This window comes from Salmo salar, chromosome 22, assembly GCF_965601325.2.
Source record: "Salmo salar chromosome 22, fSalSal1, whole genome shotgun sequence".
Classification (NCBI taxonomy): Eukaryota; Metazoa; Chordata; class Actinopteri; order Salmoniformes; family Salmonidae; genus Salmo; species Salmo salar.
Window position 1 is genome coordinate 8865584 of NC_138312.1, and position 27809 is coordinate 8893392.

General features: G+C 43.1%; 1 protein-coding gene across 3 annotated transcripts; it reads right to left on the reverse strand.

Moving 5' to 3' along the window:
* Positions 1-3330: 3330 nt before the first annotated feature.
* Positions 3331-24337, reverse strand: LOC106582693 (protein TASOR). Of its 3 annotated transcripts, none has more exons than XM_014165997.3 (17): positions 23422-24334; positions 21606-21751; positions 21417-21509; positions 21257-21329; positions 20487-20578; positions 20270-20404; positions 19962-20092; positions 19845-19876; positions 19558-19663; positions 13194-13297; positions 12463-12566; positions 12282-12354; positions 11913-12160; positions 11140-11689; positions 9933-10207; positions 6753-6876; positions 3331-5851 (listed from the first exon to the last, which is right to left on the reverse strand). In XM_014165997.3, the coding sequence occupies exons 1-17, from the start codon at positions 23633-23635 to the stop codon at positions 4689-4691; spliced, it is 3663 nt and encodes a 1220-aa protein (XP_014021472.3). In that variant the 5' UTR covers positions 23636-24334; the 3' UTR covers positions 3331-4688. The 3 variants fall into 3 exon arrangements, with proteins under 3 accessions (XP_014021472.3, XP_014021471.3, XP_014021473.1); XM_014165996.3 differs by having other exon boundaries at positions 9933-10210; XM_014165998.3 differs by having other exon boundaries at positions 5612-5851; positions 6753-6881; positions 9933-10210; positions 23422-24337.
* Positions 24338-27809: the final 3472 nt, after the last annotated feature.

Consider the following 27809-nt stretch of genomic DNA (forward strand, 5'->3'; position numbering starts at 1 on the left):
TATATATATGTATGTATATATGTATGTATATATGTATATATGTATGTATGTATATATATATATATATGTGTATATATGTATATATATACATATATATATATATATATATATATATATACGTATACATATATATATATATATACGTATACATATATATACATACATATATATACATATACACATATACACATATACGTATATATATATATGTGTATATATATGTGTGTCTCTGTATATATGTATATGTGTGTGTGTGTATATACGTGTGTGTATGTATATATATATATGTGTATATATAAATATATACATGTGTGTATATATACATGTATATATACGTATATATACATGTATGTATATATGTGTATGTATATACACTGCTCAAAAAATAAAGGGAACACTTAAACAACACAATGTAACTCCAAGTCAATCACACTTCTGTGAAATCAAACTGTCCACTTAGGAAGCAGGTTCACACTGAGCACATGTGACAGACGTGACAGAGTCTGGAGACGCCGTGGAGAACGTTCTGCTGCCTGCAACATCCTCCAGCATGACCGGTTTGGCAGTGGGTCAGTCATGGTGTGGGGTGGCATTTCTTTGGGGGGCCGCACAGCCATCCATGTGCTCGCCAGAGGTAGCCTGACTGCCATTAGGTACCGAGATGAGATCCTCAGACCCCTTGTGAGACCATATGCTGGTGCGGGTGGCCCTGGGTTCCTCCTAATGCAAGACAATGCTAGACCTCATGTGGCTGGAGTGTGTCAGCAGTTCCTGCAAGAGGAAGGCATTTATGCTATGGACTGGCCCGCCCGTTCCCCAGACCTGAATCCAATTGAGCACATCTGGGACATCATGTCTCGCTCCATCCACCAACGCCACGTTGCACCACAGACTGTCCAGGAGTTGGCGGATGCTTTAGTCCAGGTCTGGGAGGAGATCCCTCAGGAGACCATCCGCCACCTCATCAGGAGCATGTCCGGGCGTTGTAGGGAGGTCATACAGGCACGTGGAGGCCACACACACTACTGAGCCTCATTTTGACTTGTTTTATGGACATTACATCAAAGTTGGATCAGCCTGTAGTGTGGTTTTCCACTTTAATTTTTAGTGTGACTCCAAATCCAGACCTCCATGGGTTGATAAATTGGATTTCCATTGATTATTTTTGTGTGATTTTGTTGTCAGCACATTCAACTATGTAAAGAAAAAAGTATTTAATACGATTATTTCATTCATTCAGATCTAGGATGTGTTATTTTAGTGTTCCCTTTATTCTTTTGAGCAGTATATTTAAGTGTATATGTATATATACATACGCATGCATACATACACACACATATACATACACATATATACATACATATATACATACACATATATATATATATATGTATGTATATGTTTTAATAAAATTAACTATATGAACTGAGCTTGTCTGATTCTTTAAGGGCACAGTTTGAGGAAATAATTGAGACAAATGACTCAAGAGGGAGCCAGAGATCAAGATAACTAGAAGAAGAAAAAAAACTGTAACCAACCTGACCATCCTCCTCCCGCTCCTGCTGGCCTTCACAGATTCTGCCTTTAAGCTCCTGAAGTTGCCGGAAATAGGCTAAACCAGGGGTCGGCAACTTGTTTCATATCGAGTGCCAGTTTATCTTACCATTTCTACCAACCTGCATGCCAGTTGAGGTTTTAACATGCATGGAACAGTTTAATTTATAATATCTTTGTATCTTAAAATCATTGTCATGTGGTTAATAAAAATTCTAGAAATCGAAAATAACTTCTATTGCCATTGCCAACTATATAAAAATAACATGTTCACGGAGTATAGAAAACATTAAGAACACCTGCACATTCCATGACAGACTGACCAGGTGAATCCAAGTGAAAGCTATTATCCCTTATGTCACTTGTTAAATCCGCTTCAATCAGTGTAGATGAAGGGGAGGAAACAGGTTAAAGAAGGATTTTTAAACCTTGAGACAATTGAGATATGGATTGTGTGTGTGCCATTCAGAGGGTGAACGGGCAAGACAAAATATTTAAGTGCCTCTGAACAGGGTATGGTAGTAGGTTCCAGGCGTACCGGTTTGTGTCAATAACTGCAATGCTCCTGGGTTTTTCACACAACAGTTTCCTGTGTATATGAAGAATGGTCCACCCACTTGACAACTGTGGCAAGCATTGAAGTAAACATGGGCCAGCATCCTTGTGGAATGCTTTCGACACCTTGTAGAGTCCATGCGCCGACGAATTGAGGCTGTTCTAAGGGCAAAATGGGGGGGGGTGCTACTTAACAGTATAGGAAGGAGGTGTTCCTCATCAAATTTTATTTGTCACATACACGTGTTTAGCAGATGTTATTGCAGGTGTAGTTTAATGCTTATGTAATGTTTGGTTTACTCAGTGCAAAGCCAACAAAAACATTGCTCCCTGCAGGGAGAAAATATCCTGATAAAAATAAATATCCTATGCTAGGCATGATCTGTCTGCAAGGAACTTGAAACATTGTATCAACTATCAACTTGGTCCAGCCCTACTAGGGTATCAGTTTTCCACACCAGTGATTTCCATCTCCTGACAGACACAGCTGTAGGCTATTTGCGCAACAGATAAGAAGTAACCAGGTAGGCCTATTTTATTATGTTTCCACTGGGTCAGACCATTACATTTTTCTCTCCTTCCATGTGGAGTGGTTATCGAAAAGTAGAGAGCTGGCAAGATTTTTCTAATAGGCTACATTGAGGAACTATTGTCATTCTCCATGGATGTAAACAGACCTTGTTTCTTCACCTCAAACAGCAAGTAAACAATTACTTTGAGAAGCTCCACAGCTCATTGGTGGTGAGTTAGGACAATCAGATCCCCAAATGGGCACATTCATAGGCGTACATTAGCACGCAGGCCAGGTAGCCTAGGCCTACTTCAATGCGTAATCAGGTGCGCGTCCATACTTAACACTGACATGAGCGCTTCAAACAAAAAGACAAGAAATTGACAAAACTCATAAATGGAATGAAATTAACCAAAACTTGTTTCTCACAAGTGTAGCATAGCTTGTGCGCTCCGCAAACATGTCCACTCCGACAATGACAACAGTAAAATACTCTTAATATATTGAATGTGTCATAAAATATATATATATATAAATATATACACACACACACACACACACACACACACACACACACACACACACACACACACACACACACACACACACACACACACACACACACACACACACACACACACACACACACACACACACACACACACACACACACACACACACACACACACAGTACCAGTCAGACACTCCTACTCATTCCAGGCTTTTTCTTTATTTTTACTATTTTCTATATTGTAGAATAATAGTGAAGACATCAAAACTATGAAATAACACATGTAATCATCTTGTAACCAAAAAACTGTGTTAAATCAAAATATTTTATATTTGAGATTCTTCAAAGTAGAAGTCTTTATTCACACAAAAATGTGTTGAATTAAGGGCACTTCATATAATTTAACAGGCTTTTAAAATCCAACATCGGTGCACAATTTCTACTTAAAATATCAAAGGGACACAAAAGGTACTCATTTCGTGGAATGACTGATATTGTTGTAAAGGACCTTACGAACGTGAGCTGTGATTTCCTTGTTCTGCATTAGAACCATACATTTCCAAATGGTTCGTCTCTTTCCAAGAAACTCTCAGGACTGTGTTCTATGTTCCCCAATCTCTGGAGGTACTCCTGGTAGGACAATGAGAGAGAAACAAGGTCTGTTTCATACAGTGACACTGCACATAAACATGCAACGAAAAGAGAGGTTGGTGTGTGTGACTGCATGTGTGCACCCCCATTCAATTATTCAAATGTAGTTATAAAGCCCTTTTAACATTAGAAGTTGTCATAAAGTGCTTTACAATAACCCCAAATGTTTAGTTCCTTGATATGGTGGATGTAGAACTGGACAAGACTTCTTCTGGACATCTTTAATCATCTTCACCAGGTTACTGAACAGCTCAGGTTTCAGCTGGCTGATCACACTACTGATGGCTGCAGGTGGATCCGGCCCTGAGCTTGGGAAAGGCCCCCCGAGGAACTCTCAATCATCTGAGTGAGATGATGTGGAGCCTCCATGGTGGCTTCTGAAACCAGAGGATTAACGATTATGACATTTGTCTTTTGATTGAAACGTTGCACACGCTTGTGGCTCACACTTCCTCGTATAGCCCTCGCGCATCTAAGTCAGTGTTCTTTGTTGTGGTTGACATAGCACTTGGCTCGCACGTTCCCAGTTGCTCTCGGCAGTCTGAGTCAGGGTTCTCTGTTGTCGTTTGCGCTGTTGTTATCCACTGGTTGCCCAGTGCCAGTGGTTGGATGGGGAGGGGCGCTAGACTAGAGTGCAGCTGAGATAGAGGCAGCTCTGTCTGAGGTGGGTTGTTGTAGAGGGGAGTGGTAAAAAGACAGGCAGTGCCAGGACCGGGGAAGGATGAAGAGCGAATAATAACATTATTGTTATTAGTACTATTAAACTGAGACACAGCTGAGGGAAACTGATAAACTGCTAAAGGACTGTAAGTGTTTAAACTAGCAAGGTTAAGGCCAGGGTCAGAAGGAGAGGCAGGAGAGTGGCAGTTGGGGACAGAATGAGACACAGGTAGAGAACTAAGAGTTTTAACTAGCAGGACCAGGGGAAGGAGGGTGAGGGCTGGGGACAGAGTGAGAAACAGGGCCACGGGAAGAAGGGTACCAGCTGTATGTAGTTCTATGAACGTGGTTAGCATGGTGGTGGTTATTGTTCGATAAGACCAGGGGAGAGTCAGTGGCCACCATGCTAGGAATCCATTGCTTCTGTGTATCTATGACGGTGCCCATGCGGTCTCTCAGGGAGCTGACGTAGGCCTGCATAGAAGGGGAGGAGTTGTAGAAGGAGACATACTCAGAGAAGGGCAGGATAGGGGGCTGGCCTGGAGGACTCTGGCTAGGGATCAGGGGGGAGCTGTAGTGGACACTCTCTCTGAGCAGGAGGATCTGCATCTCTGTAGAGAAGTCACTGAACTGCTGGTCCAGGACACAGTTCACTCTGCTCAGCACGGGCCTCTGGACGGGAGGAGTGTTCTGGACGGGAGGAGGATTTTGGACGGGAATCTGCTCAGGAGAACTGAGGTCAAGAGAGGGTGGTGACACCTCTTCTGTCTGCTTTATAACCGTCTCCATCTCCACCTCTTCAATCACATCGTCCTCCTCCTCCAACTCTTTTTCTTCCTCCCCTACCTCCTCCCCCTCTTCTTGTCCAACATCCATTGTGGTTGGATCTTCAGCAACCACGCCAGATATAACTTTTCCTGTGCTGCCTTCAGCCTGTTCCTGCCCAGCCTCCACAGGGCTAGGGATAGTAGGGGTTGGTTCTCCAGCTGGCTTTGGCTCAGGTGAGGGGCTGCGGCACTTGTCTAGTAGCCTGGTGCTCGCTGGAGCACCAGGGATTTGAAGGAAGCTCTGGTTTGTGCTTGTCTTCTTGTCTGTGCTCGTCTTATGGTTGTCGCTTATTTCTGCGGGGTCACAGGGGGTTTCAGCTAATTGCTGCTCATCCTCCATGGGACTGGGGCAAGAGCAGGGGCTTGGGCAGGGACTGGGGTAGTGGCTGTGCTCTTCTGACACCTCTAGGGAAGTACTGAGGCTATGCTGTGGGAGCTCCTCTAGCGTAGAGTTGTTGCTTCGTTCTTGTCGTTCCGGGACACAGGGGGGGTAGCTGCTGTTTGCCATTGGGATCTGGTGAACAAAGCGTGGGTCCTGAGGGTTGTCCTTCTCGCTCAGGCAGTACTTGTTTGACTTCAGCCCTGCACAGGAGTAAAAGGTATTAGTAAATATCATAATAGTTTCACATATCAGCCAAATTATCTCACGGAAATGAAAATATACAGTACTAATCAAAAGTTTGGACACACCTACTCATTGTAAGGTTTTTCTGGAATAATAGTGAAGACATCAACACTATGAAATAACCTATAGAATCATGCAGTAATCAAAAACGTGTTAAATCAAAATATATTTCATATTTGAGATTCTTCAAAGTAGCCACCCTTTGCCTTGATGACAGCTTTGCACACTCTTGGCATTCTCTCAATGAGAGAATCTCTTCATGAGGTAGTCACCTGGAATGCATTTCAATTAACAGATGTGCCTTGTTAAAAAGTACATTTGTGGAATTTATTTCCTTCTTAATGCATTTGAGACAATCAATTGTGTTGTGACAAGGTTGGGTTATATACAGAAGATAGCCCTATTTGGTAAGAGACCAAGTCCATATTATGGCATTCCAGGTGAAGCTGGTTGAGAGAATGCCAAGAGTGTGCAAAATTGTAATCATGGCAAAAGGTGGCTACAAATATAAATCATTTTGATTAGTTTAACTTTTTTGGTTACTACATGATTCCATATGTGCAATTTCATAGTTTTGATGTCTTCCCTATTATTCTACAATGTAGAAAATAGTATGAATAAAGAAAAACCCTGGAATGAGTAGGTGCGTCCAAACTTTGACTGGTACTGTATGTGCATATATTTCTTCAAACATATTTCACTGAACAAGTGCACACTACAGGGAAAGCCTATGTGTTATGTGATAGTCCATTCCAGTGGGGATATACTATGGGAACATACAGCTTTAACTATGTGATCTTAATTGGAAAAACTTTTGCCCGGCTCGAGTTCTACTGTACGTGCAGTGACGGTCCATACCTGTGATGGGGATGAAGACCCATGGCATCTGTTCTTCCCCCTGATATTGGGACTGTGATCTTCTGGGCATTTCACCATTGAAACTGGGGCTGAAGCCCTCCAGACTGTTTGTGCTCCCTGCTGTCTGCTCTTACACACAGACACAGAGAGAGGGACAGAACAATACAAAGTTATGTACACATATTCAAATCAAATTTTATTTGTCACATACAACAGGTGTACAGTGAAATGCTTACTTACAAGCCCAAACCAACAATGCAGTTTAAAAAAAAATAAGAATAAGAAATAAAAGTAACAAATAATTAAAGAGCAGCAGTAAAATAACAATAGTGAGGCTAAATACAGGGGGTACCAGTTACTTGAGGTAATATATACATGTAGGTAGAGTTATTAAAGTGACTATCATAGATAATAAACAGAGTAGCAGCAGTGTAAAAAAAAAAGGGGGGGGGGGGGGGGCAATGCAGATAGTCTGCGCAGCCATTTGATTAGATGTTCAGGAGTCTTATGGCTTGGGGGTAGAAGCTGTTTAGAATCCTCCTGGACCTAGACTTGGCACTCCGGGACTGCTTGCCGTGCGGTAGCAGAGACAACAGTCTATGACTAGGGTGGCTGGAGTCTTTGACAATTCTTTGGGCCTTCTTCTGACACCTCCTGGTATAGAGGTCTTGGATGGCAGGAAGCTTGGTCCCAGTGATGTACTGGGCCGAAAGATACTACCCTCTGTAGTGCCTTGTGGTTGGAGGCCAAGCAGTTGCCATACCAGGCAGTGATGCAACCAGTTAGGATGCTCTCGATGGTGCAGCTTTAGAACCTTTTGAGAATCTGAGGACCCATGCCAAATCTTTTCAGTCCCCATAGGTTTCGTCGTGCCCTCTTCACGACTGTCTTGGTGTGCTTGGACCATGTTAGTTTGTTGGTGATGTGGACACCAAGGAACTTGAAGCTCTCAACCTGCTCCACTGCAGCCCCATCGATGAGAATGGGGGCATGCTCGGGTGCTCCATTTCCTGTAGTCCACAATCATATTGAGGGAGAGGTTGTAGTCCTGGCACCACACGGCCAGATCTCTGACCTCCTCCCTATAGGCGGTCTCGTCGTTGTCGGTGATCAGGCCTACCACTGTTGTCATCGGCAAACTTAATGATGGCGTTGGAGTCGTGCCTTGCCATGTAGTCATGAGTGAACAGGGAGTTCAAGAGGGGACTGAGCACGCTCCCGTGTTGAGGATCAGCGTGGCGGATCTGTTGTTACCTACCCTTACCACCTGGGGGCAGCCCGTCAGGAAGTCCAGGATCCAGTTCCAGAGGGAGGTGATTAGTCCCAGGGTCCTTAGCTTAGTGATGAGCTTTGAGGGCACTATGGTGTAGAACGCTGAGCTGTAGTCAATAAATATAATTCTCACATAGGTGTTCCTTTTGTCCAGGTGGGAAAGGGCAGTGTGGAGTGCAATAGAGATTGCATCATCTGTGGATCTGTTAGAGCTGTATGTAAATTGGAGTAGGTCTAGGGTTTCTGGGATAATGGTGTTGATGTGAGCCATGACCAGCCTTTCAAAGCACTTCATGGCTACAGACGTGAGTGCTACGGGTCGGTAGTCATTTAGGCAGGTTACCTTAGTGTTCTTGGGCACAGGGACTATGGTGGTCTGCTTGAAACATATTGGTATTACAGACTCAGACAGGGAGAGGTAAAACATGTAATTGAAGACATTTGCCAGTTGGTCAGCGCATCCTCGGAGTACACGTCCTGGTAATCCGTCTGGCCCTGTGGCCTTGTGAATGTTGACCTGATTAAAGGTCTTACTCACATCGGCTGCAGAGAGCGTGATCACACAGTCGTCCTCGAAGCGAGCATAGAAGTAATTTAGCTCGTCTGGTAGGCTCGTGTCACTGAGCAGCTCGCGGCTGTGCTTCCCTTTGTAGTCTGTAATAGTTTGCAAGCCCTACCACATCCGACGAGCGTTGGAGCCGGTGTAGTACGATTCGATCTTAGTCCTGTATTGACGCTTTGCCTGTTTGATGGTTCGTTGGAGGGCATAGCGGATTTCTTATAAGCTTCTGGGTCCCGCTCCTTGAAAGCAGCAGCTCTACCCTTTAGCTCAGTGGGGATGTTGTCTGTAATCCATGGCTTCTGGTTGGGGTATGTACGTACAGTCACTGTACGTATTGCCAAGTGGAGGGCGAGTGAGAGCTTTGTACGCATCTGTGTTTGGAGTAAAGGTGGTCTAGAGTTGTTTTCACTCCGGTTGCACATTTAACATGCTGGTGGAAATTTGTTAAAACGGATTTAAGTTTCCATGCATTAAAGTCCCTGGCCACTAGGAGTGCTGCCGCTTGGTGAGCTTTTTCCTGTTTGCTTATGGCGGTATACAGCTCATTGAGTGCGGTCTTAGTGTCAGCATCGGTCTGTGGTGGTATGTAAGGCAGCTAGAAAAAAATACAGATATAAACTCTCTATGTAGATAGTTTGGTCAACAGCTTATCATGAGAAACCCTACCTCAAGGGGATTCAAAATGTCAAGACTTTCTTAGATATTGCGCACCAGCTGTTGTTTACAAATATACATAGACTGTCACCCCTTGCCTAACCAGTTGGCTGCTGTTCTATCCTGCCGATACAGTGTAAAACCCGCCAGCTGTATGTTTTTCATGTCTTCGTTCAGCCACGACTCGGTGAAACATAAGATATTACAGTTTTTAATGTCCCGTTGGTAGTTTAATCTTGCTCGTTGGTCATCAATTTTATTTTCCAATGATTGCATGTTTGCCAATTGAATGGATGGCAGTGGTGGTTTACTCGCTCGCCTACGAATTCTCAGAAGCCAGCCCGACCTCCGCCCACCTTTTTTCAGTCTTCTCTTCACGCAAATGACGGGGATTTGGGCCTGTTCCCGGGAAAGCAGTATATCTGTCAGACTTGTTAAAGGAAAAAGCTTCTACCAGTTCGTGGTGAGTAATCGCTGTTCTGATGTCCATAATTATTTTCGGTCATAAGAGATGGTAGCAGCAACATTATGTACAAAATAAGTTACAAACAACGCAAAAAAACATCAGCCTTCACCTCCGATGCCGTTCTACCGCACTTTCACAGTCATTGAACTGGTTCTAGAATAGATCAACTAAGTGGTATGGCTTGAGCAGAGGAAAGGTTTAGGAAACAAAGGTATCGATTTATTACCTCCAAGTAGTCAGCCTTGACCTGCAGGCCCTCAGGAGGTCGTTTCCTCAGGTCAATGTCCTGATTGGGCGGCAGGCCCAGCTTGATCATCCTATCAAACAGCAGAGCTTTAGTCTGCTCCATCCCCTCTCTTGACCATCCTCCTCCTCCTCTCCCCTCAGAGAAGTTGAAAGCAGCCTCCGAGCGGTCTCTCCTCAGGTCCACGTCTCTCAGACCAACACTCTGCAGCATCACGGAGGACAGAGAAGAAGGGCTCTGGCCCTTTTCAGCAGCTGCTGCTGGGAGGAAGAGAGAAAAGAAAAGAGAAAAAAAAGACATTTACTGCATTAATTTCCATACACTTTGTGGATCTCTTTTGCTAGGTGAGCCAGCAAATTATCCATGAAACACATTTGAGGAACTGGATTGAACATCTGAAATACTGGATTTCAAGTTAATTTAATCTTGTTTCCACTACTTATACCTAACAGGCTGACTACACCGCTCACGTCGTGTGCGCGAGCATTGCAAAATAAATTTAGAAATCTATGTTATTCAATTATTGCACCCACACTGCTCACGCGCGCCAACGAGCGTCTGCGTTGCCAAGGGCTAAAATAGAAGTCAGTTCTATTTCTGACGCAGATCGCGCTGCAAGTCCTGCCTCTCCCATCTCCTCATAGGTTTATAGAAGCAGGTACCCACGTGCCATCTCCTCATTGGTTTATAGAAGCAGGTACCCACGTGGGTGACTGAAAGATGAATGAGGTCAGTGGCGGTAATGCACCTAATTTATGAAAGTTGACAATGGCAATATAAAGTCAAGAGAAGAAAAAGCCTAGAAGGAGGAGAGATGACTAGAAACGATTCGCTTGACCGTTTTATGTGTGGATTAATTGTCGGAGTAGAGGACCTTGTGCATTTCAGGTAAAATAACAACTCAATGTTTATATCCCAGGACAAATTAGCTAGCAACAGCAAACTAGCTAAACAGGACAAATTAGCTAGCAAGTGCAAGCTATCTAGCTAAATTGCCATGAATGTTTAATGCTTTTCGACCTGTCCCCAAATTCATGTAATTGGTTCAGAGTTTGTTTTGATATTTTAACCTGCGTGTCGTGATCCCGTTTGGTGTGGGGGGACAAAATAAATCTATGCACGATGGCGCACGCGCGCAGCTGGTTTGGGTTCCGTGTAAGGCCCCAATCCTCAGTAAGGCTTTCCATACCTCTTCTCCTGTCCCTTCTGCCTCTTTCCTGTAAGGCCTTCTTCCGGTAGTTCAGAGTCCTCTCTGCAGTCTTCCTCTTCAGTCCTCGGGGGTCCAACCCACCTGCCCCCTGCTTTCGTCCTCCCCGCGGCACTCCCTTCTTCCAGACGTCCCCCTCTGTGTTCCTCCGACACAGTATCAGGTTAATCAGCTCCTTCAACTTCTGAGTGTTGGCGTCAGTGGGAAACTGAGAGGGAGAGTGGTTGACCTGGACCCCCGGGGACTGGGCAGCAGTGGCACCGTAAGGATTTACCTCTGACCCTACCACTGACTTGTCACTGCTGGCTCCACTGCCCTCCCAGTCCATTACTGGGCTGTTGTCATCAGGCACAGTGCAGTAACTCTCTACCATCTCCTTGGCTTGGACCACAGGCATGGTGTAGAGGTTGGGGTTGTAGATGTAGGAGCGCAGGTAGCCCTCCATGTTGAGTTTGTGGTGTTTGGGAGCCGGGAACAGCTTCCCCCAGTCATCCAGCTTGGCGTCGTATTCAGTCATGGGGATGTGGCGTTGCTAGAGAGGAGATGATACAGTACTTTACTGTATTCTTGAATGGAAATAAGCTCCATGTCACACAAAAAGGTACAAAGTAAAACACCACATAACATTCAACCCATCATCACAAAACACATGTCAATAACGAACACATATGGTTAGTCAAAATTGGGTTAAAAGTTTGACTAGTCAAAACACGTCATTAATATGCTTATATTATCATATAATCACACATTTATACCTTTCCATGGTAGAGTCCACTGAGGTAGTCCCTGGCCTGGCGCTCAACCCCGGCCGAGAGGTCAGCGGGCGGGTTGCAGCGCACCTTGACCAGGGCGTGATGCAGGGCCGGGACAAAGCTGTTCAGCTGGGGCATGGGTTGTAAAGGCTCCTGGGTAGTTGGACACCTTGAACTGTATTTTGCCACATCCCTGGACTCTTGAAAAACAAATAGCGCTTGAAGGCATTTTTTCAACCCATCTCTTCTTTCTGAAAAATAAAAAATAGTTAGTAAATAATTAGTGAATGACTATGCAACAGGTTAATACTATGTTATTACATAGTTACTACACAGGCATAGAACAACTTAATGTAAAGTGATTTGACTTACCAGTTGGAGTGGCCATCTGAACTGAAGACAGGAGGAACAGGAATCCTTTGTCAGCCAACATGTGGACAAGAACCTGCACATAGAAGAGGTGTTAGAGCAGGGCTGGAGCAAAAGCCTGCATTCCCAATAGCTCTCCAGGAGGAGGGTTTGTCTAATTAAGATGTGCTGGACCTGGACCTACCAGCCTCTGTGTCTCCATGCCTTGAAGCAGTGCTGCCAGACAGTCTCCTGACTTGCTCTTATCCACCACCTCCAGCAGACTGCAGTGTGTCCCACTCTTCAACACTACAATAACACACACACACACACACACACACACACACACACACACACACACACACACTACATTAGAGACGTTTGTAGCCCTGTATCAGTATCAGTATGAGTCTTCTTCAAATCGCAGAAAATGGCACATGTATAGACATATGAAATCTAATTGGATTAATTGTCAGTGTAGAGAAACACGACTTTGTATGACTCCGGGTCAAAATTCCACAAAGAACCAGCTAAAAAGAGGACCATATGCATGTCAGGTAAAATAACAACCCAATGTTCATCTCCCAGGACAAACTAGCTAGCAACAGCTAGCTAGCTAAATGTCCATGAATGGTCCATGTGTGTTTCAACCTGCCACGAAATTAACATAATTGATTTGGGTATTTTAACATGCGTGTCATGATCACACCTGGTGAAAATAATCAACATCAATCAATATGTGCATGATGGCATACAAGCACGTGTGGCCAGTGTAGTCACAAGTAAGAATGACAAAAGGTACCCATGTCGTACAACATGGGAGCATAGATCGCAGTGTGACTATGCAGTCTTATACTTTTCGCTGAGCATACAGTACTGCGTAAATATTCTTTGATCTCAAGCACTTGCGTAATGTGATCCCCTTGTAATGTGTACCTTGGTGGCTGTCTGCGTACAGGTTCCAGGAGAACAGAGCTGAGGGGATCATCTGAGTTACCTGGTCCATACTCATCACCAGACTCAGCTCCAGCTTCTCTGGCCTAGAACGGACACACAATGACACAGGTTACCTTCTTTCTGTAATAAAGCACTATTGTGGAGAAAAACTCATTCGGATTGGCTGTGCCTGGCTCTCCAGTGGGTGGGTGGACGTATACCCTCCTAGGCCCACCCATGGCTGCAGCCCTGCCCAGTCATGTGAAATCCATAGATTAGGGCCTAATGAATTTATTTCTCTTGGCTGATTTCCTTTGATTTTCCCATGATGTCAAGCAAAGAGGCACTGAGTTTGAAGGTAGGCCTTGAAATACATCCACAGGTACACCTCCAATCGACTCAAATTATGTCAATTAGCCTATCAGAAGCTTCTAAAGCCATGACATAATTTTCTGGAATATTCCAAGCTGTTTAAACTTCTGACCCACTGGAATTGTGATACAGTGAATTATAAGTGAAATAATCTGTCTGTAAACAATTGTTGGAAAAATTACTTGTGTCATGCACAAAGTAGATGTCCTAACCGACTTGCCAAAACTATAGTTTGTTAACAAGAAATTTGTGGAGTGGTTGAAAAACTAGTTTTAATGGCTCCAACCAAATGTATGTAAACTTCCGACTTCAACTAATTTGGGATGCCTTTAAAGCGTACATTAGGGGGATGCAATCTCATCCTCATAGTTTCAAATACATGCAACTTAAAAAGTTACATATCACAACATTTTTATTTTAAATCTTTTGGACATCAGAGCAACCTTGAGGGAATCTTACTTGAGTCAGAAAAGAACGTTCATATCATAGAGAAGATATACAAAACCTTACTGAGAGCATATCCAGCTGACAATCTTAGAGCAGGTATTCCCAAACTGGGGTACGCGCAATGCCGTCAGGGGTACGCCATATAAAAATGTGATTCACAGTTAAAATTATAATTAACAAATTTTTTTCTTCCCATTTTCAAACAGTCCATTTATATTTTCCAACGGGGCTATACATTTGGGTGAGGTTCACCTGAGTAGCCTCGTTTCACTGCTAAAAATAAAATTAAACCATCTAGTGTTCAGCGAAATAACAACACAATGTCAAAAACAGGTTCGTCAAATAATTAACATCCAATCACATTAACAGTTACTCTCTCTTGTGGGAATTCCACTAATGGTCTGTATGTAGCCAAACATAGCTGCTGCTCATGTTGGTATCTGTACTGATGGCGCAAAAGCCATGACAGGGAGACATAGCGGAGTGGTAACGCGCGTGCAAGCAGTTTGTCCCGACGCCACTTGGGTACACTGCAGCATCCACCGAGAGGCTCTTGCTGCCAAGGGAATGCCTGACAGTTTGAAAGAAGTTTTGTACACTACAGTGAAAATTGTTAACTTTGTTAAAGCAAGGCCCCTGAACTCTCGTGTATTTTCTGCACTATGCAATGATATGGGCAGCGACCATGTAATGCTTTTACAACATACAGAAGTGCGCTGGTTATCAAGGGGCAAAGTATTGACACATTTTTTTTAAATTGAGAGACGAGCTTAAAGTTTTCTTTACTGACCAGAATTTTCACTTGTCTGACTGCTTGCATGATGATGAGTTTCTCACAAGACTGGACTATCTGGGTGATGTTTTTTCTCGTCTGAATGATCTGATTCTAGGATTACAGGGACTCTCCGCAACTATATTCAATGTGCGGGACAAAATTGAGGCTGTGATTAAAAAGTTGGAGCTCTTCTCTGTCTGCATTAACAAGGACAACACACAGGTCTTTCCATCATTGTATGATTTTTTGTGTGCAAATGAACTCAAGCTTACGGACAATGTCAAATGTGATATAGCGAAGCACCTGAGTGAGTTGGGTGCGCAATTACGCAGGTACTTTCCTAAAACGGGTGACACAAACATGCCCTGCCTTCAGTCCACTTCCCGATATCTGAACAAGAGAGCCTCATCGAAATTGCAACAAGCGGTTATGTGAAAATGTAATTTAAATCAGAAGCCACTGCCAGATTTCTGGATTGGGCTGCGCTCAGTGTATCCTGCCTTGGCCAATCAAGCTGCTAAGACACTGTTGCCCTTTGCAACCACGTACTTATGTGAGAGAGGATTCTCGGCCCTCACTAGCATGAAAACTAAATACAGGCACAGCCTGTGTGGAAAATAATTTAAGACTGAGCCCCTCTCCAATACCTCCAAGCCTCTTGTCCCGATTGGTGTTTTTAAATCACTGATGAAGGATTTTGAGACTGATTCTCTGACCTGTTAATGTTTTTAAGTTACTGTTTTATGATTTTGTTATACTCTTGTGAATTTATGGTTTTTACTAGATTACTTGTAGTTTTTCATGTTGTCTGTCTGTAATTGTGTAATGACTTGGTGCTGCCTATCTTGGCCAGGACGCTCTTGAAAATGAGATTTCAAATCTCAATGAGCCCTTCCTGGTTAAATAAAGGTTAAATAAAAAAAGAAAACCCAACATTGCATAGTCGTGTGCATCCTTTCAAGCAACCCTTCTCATTAACCTGTGGTGAGTTATTCACAATTTTCGATGAACAAATAAGGTTTTATATGTAAGATGTTTAAATAAAGAGCAAAATTATTGATTATATTATTTGTGCCCTGGTCCTATAAGAGCCCTTTGTCACTTCCCATGAGCAGGGTTGTGACAAAAACTCACTCATTCTTATGTTTAACAAATGTATCGTATAGTGTATGTGTGGCAGGCTTACAATGATTGCAAAAAACAACATTAGAGTGCACTGACCTTTGTGCTAGAGGGGGTACACAGCTTGAATATTTGAAGGGGTACGGGACTATAAAAAGCTTGGGAACCACTGTCTTAGAAAAATATTAACTATTGGAATTAAAACTTAAAAATGACTTGTTGGTACAAGATGGAAAGAAAGTTGGAACATAACTAATTCAATTAGTTAAAGAAAATGTATGCTTAATCCAGTATAAACAAAAGGTATCGAATTTAGAGACAAAATTGACAAATTCTACAGCACAACGGCAGAGTCATGTCATAAGTGGAAAACTAACAATGATTCAGTAGTCCATGCTTTCTGGGAACCCTATAAAGTCCAAAAGTTGTGTGTGTGTAGGGCTGACCCCATTTAGTCGAGTGATCTACTGTTTGGTCGATAGGCTGTTGGTCGACCGAGATTTCTTTAGTCGAGCAGTCACAATATTTTTTTTCAAGGTGCAGCCGTCTGATTTGCCGCAGGTCTCAGTAGACTAATGCAGTGGTTCCCAAACAGTTGTACTAGGACCCCTACTTGGCCTATCCACAGGAGGTACTTGAGAAGATTCATGAGACCATAGGTTTCCTGGTAAAATCCACATGAGGGGGTACTTCAGGGGTACTCGGGGCAGAGCAAAATTCAGTTGGTGGCACAGTAACTAAAAAAGGTTGGGAACCACTGGACTAATCCTTTGCAGAGGCCATGGGGATGGCACAGTCCATCACTCTGACATGTGATACTGAAATGATATAAGGTTGTGTGATGCAAAAATAATGGTGCAACACAACAACAAAAAATCTAAATCTAATACTATAGCAAACGTGCTTTCTCCCGCGTTCGATGCGGTCGCTGTCCGCAGTTCTGAAACAATCTTCAGTGGGCTGTAGAAATGGCGCCTTTCCCTATGTTGCTATGTGCATAATAGCTCAATTAACCAGCATATTGGGATGGAGAACAATGCGGCGGAGGTAGCAGCAGAGACGTAGGAAACAGCCCTTGCCTTAGCCTAATTGTCTAAGAAAATTGAGGAGAGAGGAAACCAACTTAACTAGGTCTATAATCAATAGCCTAACTTAAGTGTGCCTTGCTTTATAAATCATCCAATTATATATCTACAGAAATAAGACAGCTCTTGCTTCTGTTGCCTGTTTGAGTGTTTGTTTAATAGCCTACTGATTCCGTGAGCACCAAGCCTCATGCAACAGCAAAATGTCAGATAAAGCAATTTCACAGATTTGGCTGCCTTTATTCTTTGCTATGGTCTAATAAAGGCTTTACAACAACAAAAAATAGTTAGAACAGTGGTATTACTAATGTATTTAGTGCCGTATACACTGTTCCAAACAGGCAGAACAATTATATTGTAATCTAAAGCACCGGTTTGCCACACATAATATGCACGCAGCGCTTGCTCCTTTACCCTCCTTTTTCTTGATCTCCTTCTTATTATTACAATTATTATGATCATCATTATAGTAATAAGTAATGTCTATCATTAGTAGGCTTTGTATAGTATCCTTGTATAACCACCATCGAGAGCTGTAGGCCTAAGAGTTCGTCCGGTTCAGTCTTAATACCGTAACGAACTTAGGTCTATATTTCAATATACAGGATACTGTATCAATCAATCAATCCTTAATTCTTTCATGCAATTACACAGCATACGAGACATTCATGCTTTGAAATGCAATCAAGCATTTTAGTTTTATGGCGCACGTTGTCTCGCTCTACTCCCTACTCCAGCGAAAAGCTATTCCCTCAACCCTCTTTACGTGAAACATGTAAGCATCGCATGCATGTGACTAATAGGACCAATCCCTCATCAATCTAAACACAATACCCCATAATGACAAAGCAAAAACTGTTTTTTACATAAGTAGTCAGACCATTGACTCAGTACTTTGTTGAAGCACTTTTGGCAGCGATTACAGCCTCAAGTCTTCTTGCGTATGACACTAGAAGCTTGGCACACCTGTATTTGGGGAGTTTCTCCCATTCTTCTCCACATATCCTCTCAAGCTCTGTCAGGTTGGATGCGGAGTGTCGATGCACAGCTTTTTTCAGGTCTCTCCAGAGATGCTCGATCCGGTTCAAGTCCGGGCTCTGGCTGGGCCACTCAAGGACATTCTCAGACTTGTCCTGAAGCCACTCCTGCGTTGTCTTGGCTGTGTGCTTAGGGTCATTGTCCTGTTAGAAGGTGAACCTTTGACCCAGTCTGAGGTCCTGAGCGCTCTGGAGCAAGTTTTCATCAAGGATCACTCTGTACTTTGCTCTGTTTATTTTTCCCCTCGATCCTGACTAGTCTCCCAGTCCCTGCCACTGAAAATCATCTCCACAGCATGATGCTGCCACCACCATGCTTCACCGTAGGGATGGTGCACAGCTTCCTCCAGACGTGACGCTTCGCATTCAGGCGTCACTGTTCGCATCCAGAGAATCGTGTTTCTCATTGTCTGAAAGTCTTTTAGGTGCCTTTTGACAAACTCCAAGCGGGCTGTCAAGTGCCTTTTACTGAGGAGTGGCTTCTGTCTGGCCACTCTACTATAAAGGCCTGATTGGTGGAGTACTGCAGAGATGGTTGTCCATCTGGAAGGTTCTCCCATCTACATAGAGGAACTATGGAGCTCTGTCATAGTGACCATCAGGTTCTTGGTCACCTCCCTGACCAAGGACATTCTCCCCCAACTGCTCAGTTTGGCTGGGCAGCCAGCTCTAGGAAGAGTATTGGTGGTTCGAAACTTCTTCCATTTAAGAATGATGGAGGCCACTATTCTTGGGGACCTTCAATGCTGCAGACATTTGTTGGTACCCTTCCCCAGATCTGTGCCTCAAACACAATCCTGTCTCTGAGCTCTACGGACAATTCCTTTGACCTCATGGCTTGTTTTTTTCTGACATGCACTGTCAACTGTGGGACCTTATATAGACAGGTGTGTGCCTTTCCAAATCATGTCCAATCAATTGAATTTACCACAGGTGGATGCCAATCAAGTTGTAGAAACATCAAGGATGATCAATGGAAACAGGATGCACCTGAGCTCAATTTCAAGTCTCATAGCAGAGGGTTTGAATACTTATGTTTTTTTATGTTTAATACATTTGCTAACATTTCTTAAACTGTCTTTCTTTCTGTTTTCGCTTTGTCATTATGCGGTATTGTGTGTAGATTGAGGAAAAGTAATAATTGAATACATTTTAGAATAAGGCTGTAACGTAACAAAATTTGGAAAAGTGGAAGGAGTCTGAATACTTTCCGAATGCACTGTACAATGTAAACATATTTTTAATCCGTCTGTCTACATATTTCAAGACATGGCATATGGGGGTGTAGTGAGATACCCAATAGGCTGGATGATTCTCTTCTCATCACTGATCTTTAAAAAAGGTATTTTAAAACTTGGAAATCAATGAATCTGCCATCATTAACACAATGGAAAAATCGAATGATTTTTTTATTGAAATAGCATGGGCAACGAAGAAGTGTGGGTGATTTTTTTTTTTTTTAAACAATAAAATAGTGACTTCATTATCAAGTTGACATTGATATGTAAAAAGGTCACATGACTCACAGTTTGAAAGGCAGAAAGGGGGGAGAGAAGGAGCAGAAGGAGACCTGGGATACTGCTCTACCCTCATTCACAAGCTCTCCACTCCACACTGTATATTTACTCCTGCCTGTAGACACAGACAAGGGCATGACAGTCAAAAACATCCATCAGTAGATAACATGAACACAATGACAGTACTTACCTGGTACGTTGCTCTGAGTGACAGCATCTGCTTAATGATTCAAATGTAAATTACACATGGTAATAATATCATAATCCTACTTCCACATAACAAATTATGACATTACCTTTACTTCCTGCAGATGTTTGGCTGTTTGACCTGTTAGAGAACCCAAACAAAATAATTTGTGGATTGATTGACATTTCTACATCAACACTCATACATAATTAACATAGACCTGTACCTCAGGGGAGCCATGGGCTTGGCTTGTAACGGAGCATCTTTGCCTTTGAACTGGAAAGAGACTACTGCATACGGGCACACATGCCTCGGCCGAGCCTTCAGCTCATCAAAGTCATACTCATAGAAGTATTGCTGTGTGGGGGGGTAGGCCAGAATGAGACGTACAGTAAATACAAGAAACCTCTATGCCACACTTGCATTTGAGTTAGATTTTACCTCTTAATATTTACAAATATTGCCGGTATAATAATCGAATATAATCCAAATGAGAGACCTATCCTCTACATGCAATGTAGTTAGTACCAGTACCTGAGTGAGCTCATAGGCTCTATAGGAGGTGAGAGATGTGACTATGCTGGCATTCTTGGATAAATGGCTGTCAAACTTGGGTGTGGGGTCCAAAAGGTTTTTAGACATGTTATCATAGACGCTCTTTACTTTACCCTGTTGGAGAGAGAAATTTGCTTGTTTACTTTCATTCATATTCGGACCACTTTTTTACGAAAAACAACACGTTTTTTTTTACCTTGATGACCTTGAATATGATGATCTCTCCCATGACTCCAGGGTTAAAAGGATTGACCTGCAGTAAGTCTGAGTATTTAGACAAATAAACACCTGAAAGATACAACGGAAACAATTCAGTCTTATTCCTCCTCATAACCATTTTTTTTTAACTTGGGCTGGGAATTGCCAGGGACCTTTTCAATACGATATCACGACACTTAGGTGCCGATACGATATGTATTGCGAATCTCACGATTCTACATGTATTGAAATTCTATACTGTGATTTTATTACGATTTGATATTCAAAACATAATGCTCACTAGATATTGCTCACGAGACAAGAGAGAGCATGAGAAAATGAGTTTTGATCAGTTGTGGAAATAAAAGTACTGAAAACATTTTAGATCACCATGTAAAACAAAATATAAGATTGAGAGCAAGCTATAGGATAAAAAATACCGGAGTTTTGGTGCAGACTAGCGCTGGCTAATGCTACCTAGAATTGTTGTAAATTATTTTCGTTTTTTTTTTACAAATCGATACTTGGGAGTCAAAGTACCGATACAATAACATCCAAAATAATATTGCGATATGTAAATGTATACATCCCCCATCACTACTTTTTACTCTCCAGAAAAATACAATGTTTCAACAATAATCCTCACTTCAGTTTAGATCTCCCTATATACACATACAAACAATAACTACACCAAAGATAAACTAGCATCTGCCAACACTTCAACACTCAGGTTTAAATAGCCCACTATTGCTTGAATGACAACCTTACCCTTAGCTGGGTTACCCAGAGCTGTGATCCAGCTGTGCCCCACAAGAAGGCCATTCTCACAGATCCATGGTAGCTATAACCAGGCGTGTAACAGTATTATTACATGTAATATGAACATTCAATATACATATAAAATGTGCAGATACTATAGGTCCTTCACCTTGATGGTGTCAGCAGTCAGGAAACAGTGGGTCTCCTCCAGCTCCTTCTCTGTCCTCCCATCCAGCTTCAGCTCCCTCCTTTTCTCTACAAACTGTCAATCAAACAATGATCAAAAAGATGAACCATCAGTGCTGCAGATGAGTGGTATTTTTGTGTAACGAAAATGTCACCCTAGAGCATTGCTTACATTCTTCTCCAGCAGTTCGCTGTGGACGATTCTTAGCTTGGTGTACGTGAACGTCCCGTTGGAGCTGGCTTCTATGTAGCTGGAAGACAGAATAGTCAAGATGTCCTCAAACTCCCTGGACTCTGAGGACACATATTGGAACAACGCTACAGGGACAGAGACGAGAGACAGTCAGGTTGGTCAGTTCAGTTCTTTCCCAAATCCCAATCTAAACATATTTGTCTTCTGAGACAAAATAATGCACAATCTATTCTATGCTCAGTCAGAATGTTGACCCACACACAAAAACAAACTTGGTTCCATGTAAGCCATCACGCAACACAAAGAACACCCCCTCAAGTGTTTGCAAGTCAATGTTTTTTCACCCATTTTTCTCTCTCCCAGAAATGCAACTACAGATGCTAGGCTTATAAAAAGCTACATCGGCCCAAAATAACAGGAAAATGTGACTACCGGGGAACATTTCTGACGAGACACTTTTACAGAAGTGAGAAAAACCACACTTCTGACTCTCAAAAGTGACACAAATAACAGGAAGCCTGTCTCAATGTGGTAACATCTTCCACTGTGCACCACAATGTATGATTTGCTGGGATGCAGGCCGTACACAAATTAAACCACATTATGAAACGCCGTATCTTCTGTGTTGGTTGACAAGAATAACACCTCCTCTACAACATTCATAGATCCATCAAGAACATTTTGGCAGTGTACTCATTTACGACATTGGGGCTCAAGAGATGTACACATCTGCATAAATTGTGTCCTGTAGAACAGAGTTTGTCGGGAAGGATATGCAACAGCAATCATGGAGAGTGGTAGCTCCCTGATTTGTCTATCGTTCTAGTGGAAACCCCCCCCCCAAAAAAACATACCACAATATATAATATACAACATATAAAAAATTGCGAACAGGTAGTTATAATCCAGAGATTCTTACCTTTGCCTCGATTTGGCAGTCTCGTCCAAATCATTATGGCATTTATAGTTGTTTATGATAGCAACATCAGCATACTTTTTTTTTTTTGGAGGGGGGGGGGGGGGGGGGGGAATACAGGCAAATATATTGATGAAAATCACCTTGTCCTAGAGAGATTTACACTGTTATCAACCTGCAGAAACAGTGTGCAAGATGTAGGCTAGCCTACAGTAGTGTGCTGATCTACCAGCATATCACATTTCACACAACACGTCTAACCTTACTGTACACAATGCTCACCACCACTCCACATTCCAATGGCTATCTAGCTACCTACCTGGCCAAGTAAACCATCTTTCACTTCCAGGTGCAATAAAAGCAGGTGGCCTAACTAAGCAAACGGAGAACATGCTAAATAGTCTAGCTATTAGTTACCTGAACAGTGACCCGGGTCAAATTCAATGATCTGACAGCTGAAACAGTTTACAAGTAAGTAAGTAATATATATCCCCATTGGAATGTAAAACATATAGCCATTGGAATGTTAAATATTTAACCTTTATTTAACTAGGCAATTCAGTTAAAAACTAATTTTTATTTACAATGAGGCTAACTGCCGCCCCAGAGTTTGCTTCCAGACAACATGGGTATCTATTTTATTTAACCAGGCAAGTCAGTTAAGAACCAATTCTTATTTTCAATGACGGCCTAACCCGGACGACGCTGGGCCAATTGTGTGCCACTCTATGGGACTCCCAGTTGTGATACAGCCTGGAATCGAACCAGGGTCTGTTGTGACGCCTCTAGCACTGAGATGCAGTGACTTAGACCGCTGCGGCACTCGGGAGCCAACTGTTACAGCTCATTCAAAAATTAATTTAGCCATTGAGAAAGTACCTCTCTTTTCTTTGTTCTTTCTCGGTATCTGAAAGTCGAAGTGGTACCCCGCTTTTGGAATATATTGCGTCGACGTTCCACTTCTCGGTCTCGTCTCAGTACCACCAGCTTGCTCGCCATCTTCAGTTGGTGTAGTCTCGGAGGGTAACGTTGTGTAATATTCCACTGAGCTGTATTTCGATGCAGGGATGTTGTCACCACTGTGGCTCTCCATCTTAGATAAACAATTTGTCTACAAATGTAACCAACACGTAGCTATATTTATTTTTTAAATCGGCTGAGTGTTGGTTTCCTGTACACTCTGAGCGCAGACACTAAAAAATCTCCGCCGTTCTGTTTCACTAACGTACGTATTCGACGCTCAGACTCTCCTCCATCCACCACGGATGGACTCTGGATCAGACAATCGAGGGCTGCGTTTCAAACTCTTTAAAATAGTTATAACCTCAGCCCTCAAATGAAGTGTACACTTCTGATGACGTCTGACGTGTTGACACTTGCAGGACGAGGGAAGAATGAATTGTTTTTTAAATGGACCGCTAATGCACGGAAACGCGTTCATACCACCGTTGTGTTTTGAGTCATCATGGAACTGTTGTGTGTGCCTTATATTGCTGCATCCGCAGACATCGAATGTTAGCCATCCTACTATATCAGGTAAATCGACAATTACAATGTATTAGTGTGATGTCAGGAAAAGTTATGTGCGCAAGTTAACGTTTCCAAAAGCTAATCAAACAAAAACATCATTACTTTTATGATACGTATTTGAGCCGTCATGATCATTAGTAACACCATTTCTAACTTATTTACAGTCGTTTTTACTTACACTTCTACGTTGACTTCTCCATATTAATGTTGGTTTTAAGTTTTGACGGACGTTTCTTAGTACAATCATCGCGAATTGAATTATGGGGCGTTTCAGGGCCGGAGTGAACATAATTGTACACAATTGATCAAAACGAGGGCTCAGAGGCGTACGTTGCCAATTTCCCTTGCTTGGCTAATCATTTGGACAAACGACAAAGTTGCCCGCGGGGATTCCCCCAAGGGCATAAGGGGAGGGTAGGCCAATGGTGTCTTGTATAGAGTTTGAAACGCAGCCGAGGTTTTACCATAAGGGTTTTGGGTTTTGGCACCATCTCCGAGACAGCATTGTGTCGAGGGGGAAGGGTATGAAAAAATTTCTGTAACATTGAAGGTCCCCAAGAACACAGTGGCCTCCATCATTCTGAAATGGAAGACGAACTACCAAGACTCTGCCTAAAGCTGGCCACCCGGCCAAAGTGAGCAATCGGGGGATAAGGTCCTTGGTCAGGGAGGTGACCAAGAATCCCATGGTCACTCTGACAGTGCTCCAGAGTTCCTCTGTGGTGATGGGAGAACCTTTCAGAAGGACAACCATCTCTGCAGAACTCCACCAATCAGGCCTTTATGATAAAGTGGCCAATCGGTAGCCACTCCTCAGTAAAAGGAACGTGACAGCTCGCTTGGAGTTTGCCAAAAGGCACCTAAAGATTCTCCATCTCTACGAAAAAGCATGGTGGTGGCAGCATCGTGCTTGGGGGTTGTTTTCAGCAGCAGGGAATGGGAAACTAGTCAGGATCGAGGGAAAGATGAATGGAGCTAAGTACAGAGAGATCCTTGATGAAAACCTTCTCCAGAGCGCTCAGGTCCTCAGACTGGGGCCAAGGATCACCTTCCAACATGTCAATGACCCTAAGCACACAGCCAAGACAACGCAGTAGTGGCTTCATGACAAGACTCTGAATGTACTAGAGTGGCCCAGCCAGAGCCCAGACTTGAACCTGATCGAATATCTCTGGAGAGACCTTAAAATAGCTGTGCAGCAATGCTTGCCATCCAACCAGACAGAGCTTGAGTTGATCTGCAGAGAAGAATGGGAGAAACTCCCCAAATACAGGTTGCCAAGCTTGTAGTGTCAGACCCAAGAAGAATTAGTGCTGTAATCGCTGCCCAAGGTGCTTCAACAAAGTACTGAGTAAAGGGTCTGAATATACATTTGGACACATTTACTCATTCAAGGGTTTTTCTTTATTTTGACAATTTTTTACATTGTAGAATAATAGTGAAGACAAACTATTAAATAACACATATGGAATCACGTAGTAACCCCAAAAAATGTTAAACAAATCAAAATATATCTTACATGTGAGATTCTTCAAAGTAGCCACCCTTTGCTTTGATGACAACTTTGCACACTCTTGGCATTCTCTCAACCAGCTTCATGAGGTAGTCACCTGGACTGCATTTCAATTAACAGGTGTGCCATGTTAAGTTAATTTGTGGTATTTCTTTCCTTCTTAATGCTTTTGAGCCAGTCAGTTGTGTTGTGACAAGATAGGGGTGGTATACAGAAGATAGCCCTATTTGGTAAAAGACCAAGTCCATATTATAGCAAGAACAGCTCAAATCAAATCAAATTTTATTGGTCACATACACATGGTTAGCAGATGTTAATGCAAGTGTAGCGAAATGCTTGTGCTTCTAGTTTCAACAGTGCAGTAATATCTAACAAGTAATCTAACAATTCCACAACTACCTAATACACAGAAATCTAAAGGGATGGAATAAGAATATGTACATATAAATATATGGATGAGTGATGGCCGAGTGGCATAGGCAAGATGCAATAGATGGTATAAAATACAGTATGTACTGTACATATAAGATGAGTAATGTAAGATATGTAAACATGATTAAAGTGACATTATTTAAAGTGACTAGTGTTCCATTTATTAAAGTGGCCAATGATTTGCATCTGTATGTAGGCAGCAGCCTCTCTGAGTTAGTGAATGCTGTTTAACAGTCTGACGGCCTTGAGATAGAAGCTGTTTTTCAGTCTCTCGGTCCCAGCTTTGATGCACCTGTACTAACCTCGCCTTCTGGATGGTAGCGAGGTGAACAGGCAGTGGCTCGGGTGGTTGTTGTCCTTGATGATATTTTTGGCCTTCCTGTGACATCAGGTGCTGTAGGTGTCCTTGGAGGGCAGGTAGTTTGCCCCCAGTGAAACGTTGTGCAGACCGCACCACCCTCTGGAGAGCCAGAGGCGGTGATATAGCCCAACAGGATGCTCTCAATTGTGCATCTGGACAAGTTTGTCAGGGTTTTAGGTGACAAGCCAAATTTCTTCAGCCTCCTGAGGTTGAAGAGGCTCTGTTGTGCCTTCTTCACCACACTGTGCGGGTGGACCATTTCAGTTTGTCTGTGATGTGTACGCCGAGGAACTTAAACTTTCCTCCTTCTCCACTACTGTCCTGTCAATGTGGAAAGGGGGGTGCTCCCTCTGCTGTTTCCTGAAGTCCACGATCATCTCCTTTGTTTTGTTGATGTTGAGTGAGAGGTTGTTTTCCTGACACCACACTCCGAGTGCCCTAACCTCCTCCCTGTAGGCGGTCTTATCGTTGTTGGTAATCAAGCCCATTACTGCTGTGTCATCTGCAAACTTGATGATTGAGTTGGAGGTGTGCATGGCCACACAGTCATGGGTAAACAGGGAGTACACAAATGGACTGAGCACGCACACTTGTGGGGCCCCAGTGTTGAGGATCAGCAAAGTGGAGATGTTGTTTCCTACCTTCACCACCTGTGGGCGGCCCATCAAAGTCCAGGACCCAATTGCACAGGGCGGGGTTGAGACCCAGGGCCTCCAGCTTGATGATGAGCTTGGAGGGTACTATGGTGTTGAATGCTGAGCTGGAGTCAATTAACAGCATTCTTACATAGGTATTCCTCTTGTCCAGATGGGATTGTGCAGTGTGATGGCGATTGCATTGTCAGTGGACCTGTTGGGGCAGTATGCAAACTGAAGTGGGTCTAGGGTGGCAGGTAAGGTGGAAGTGATATGATCCTTGACTAGTCTCTCAAAGCACTTCATGATGACAGAAGTGAGTCCTACGGGGCAATAGTCATTTAATTCAGTTATCTTTGCTTTCTTGGGTACAGGAACAATGGTGGCCATCTTGAAGCATGTGGGGACAGCAGACTACGATAGGGAGAGATCGAATATGTCTGTAAACACATCAGCTAGCTGTTCTGCGCATGCTCTGAGGATGTGGCTAGGGATGCCATCAGGGTCAGCAGCCTTGTGAGGGTTAACACGTTTAAATGTCTTTCGTCAGCCACGGAGAAGGAGAAGGGGGGGGTCTGCAGTCCTTGGTAGCGGGACGCGTCGGTGGCACTGTATTATCCTCAAAGCAGGCAAAGGTGTTTAGTTTGTCAGGAAGCAAGACGTCGGCGTCCGTGACGTGGCTGGTTTTCTTTTTGTAGTCCGTAATTGCCTGTAGACCCTGTCACATACGTCTCGTGTCTGAACCGTTGAATTATGACTCCACTTTGTCCCTATACTGACATTTTGCTTGTTTGAT

Bases quoted from the DNA above. Each gene is read 5' to 3' on its own strand.
- LOC106582693 (XM_014165996.3), bottom strand. From the start codon at position 23,635: ATGGAGAGCCACAGTGGTGACAACATCCCTGCATCGAAATACAGCTCA. The intron at 21,330-21,416 runs GTGAAGGACCTA...GCCTGGTTATAG, and splicing joins TGACTGCTGACACCATCAAG to CTACCATGGATCTGTGAGAA. The intron at 10,211-11,139 runs GTATGGAAAGCC...TCTTCCTCCCAG, and splicing joins CAGAAGGGACAGGAGAAGAG to CAGCAGCTGCTGAAAAGGGC.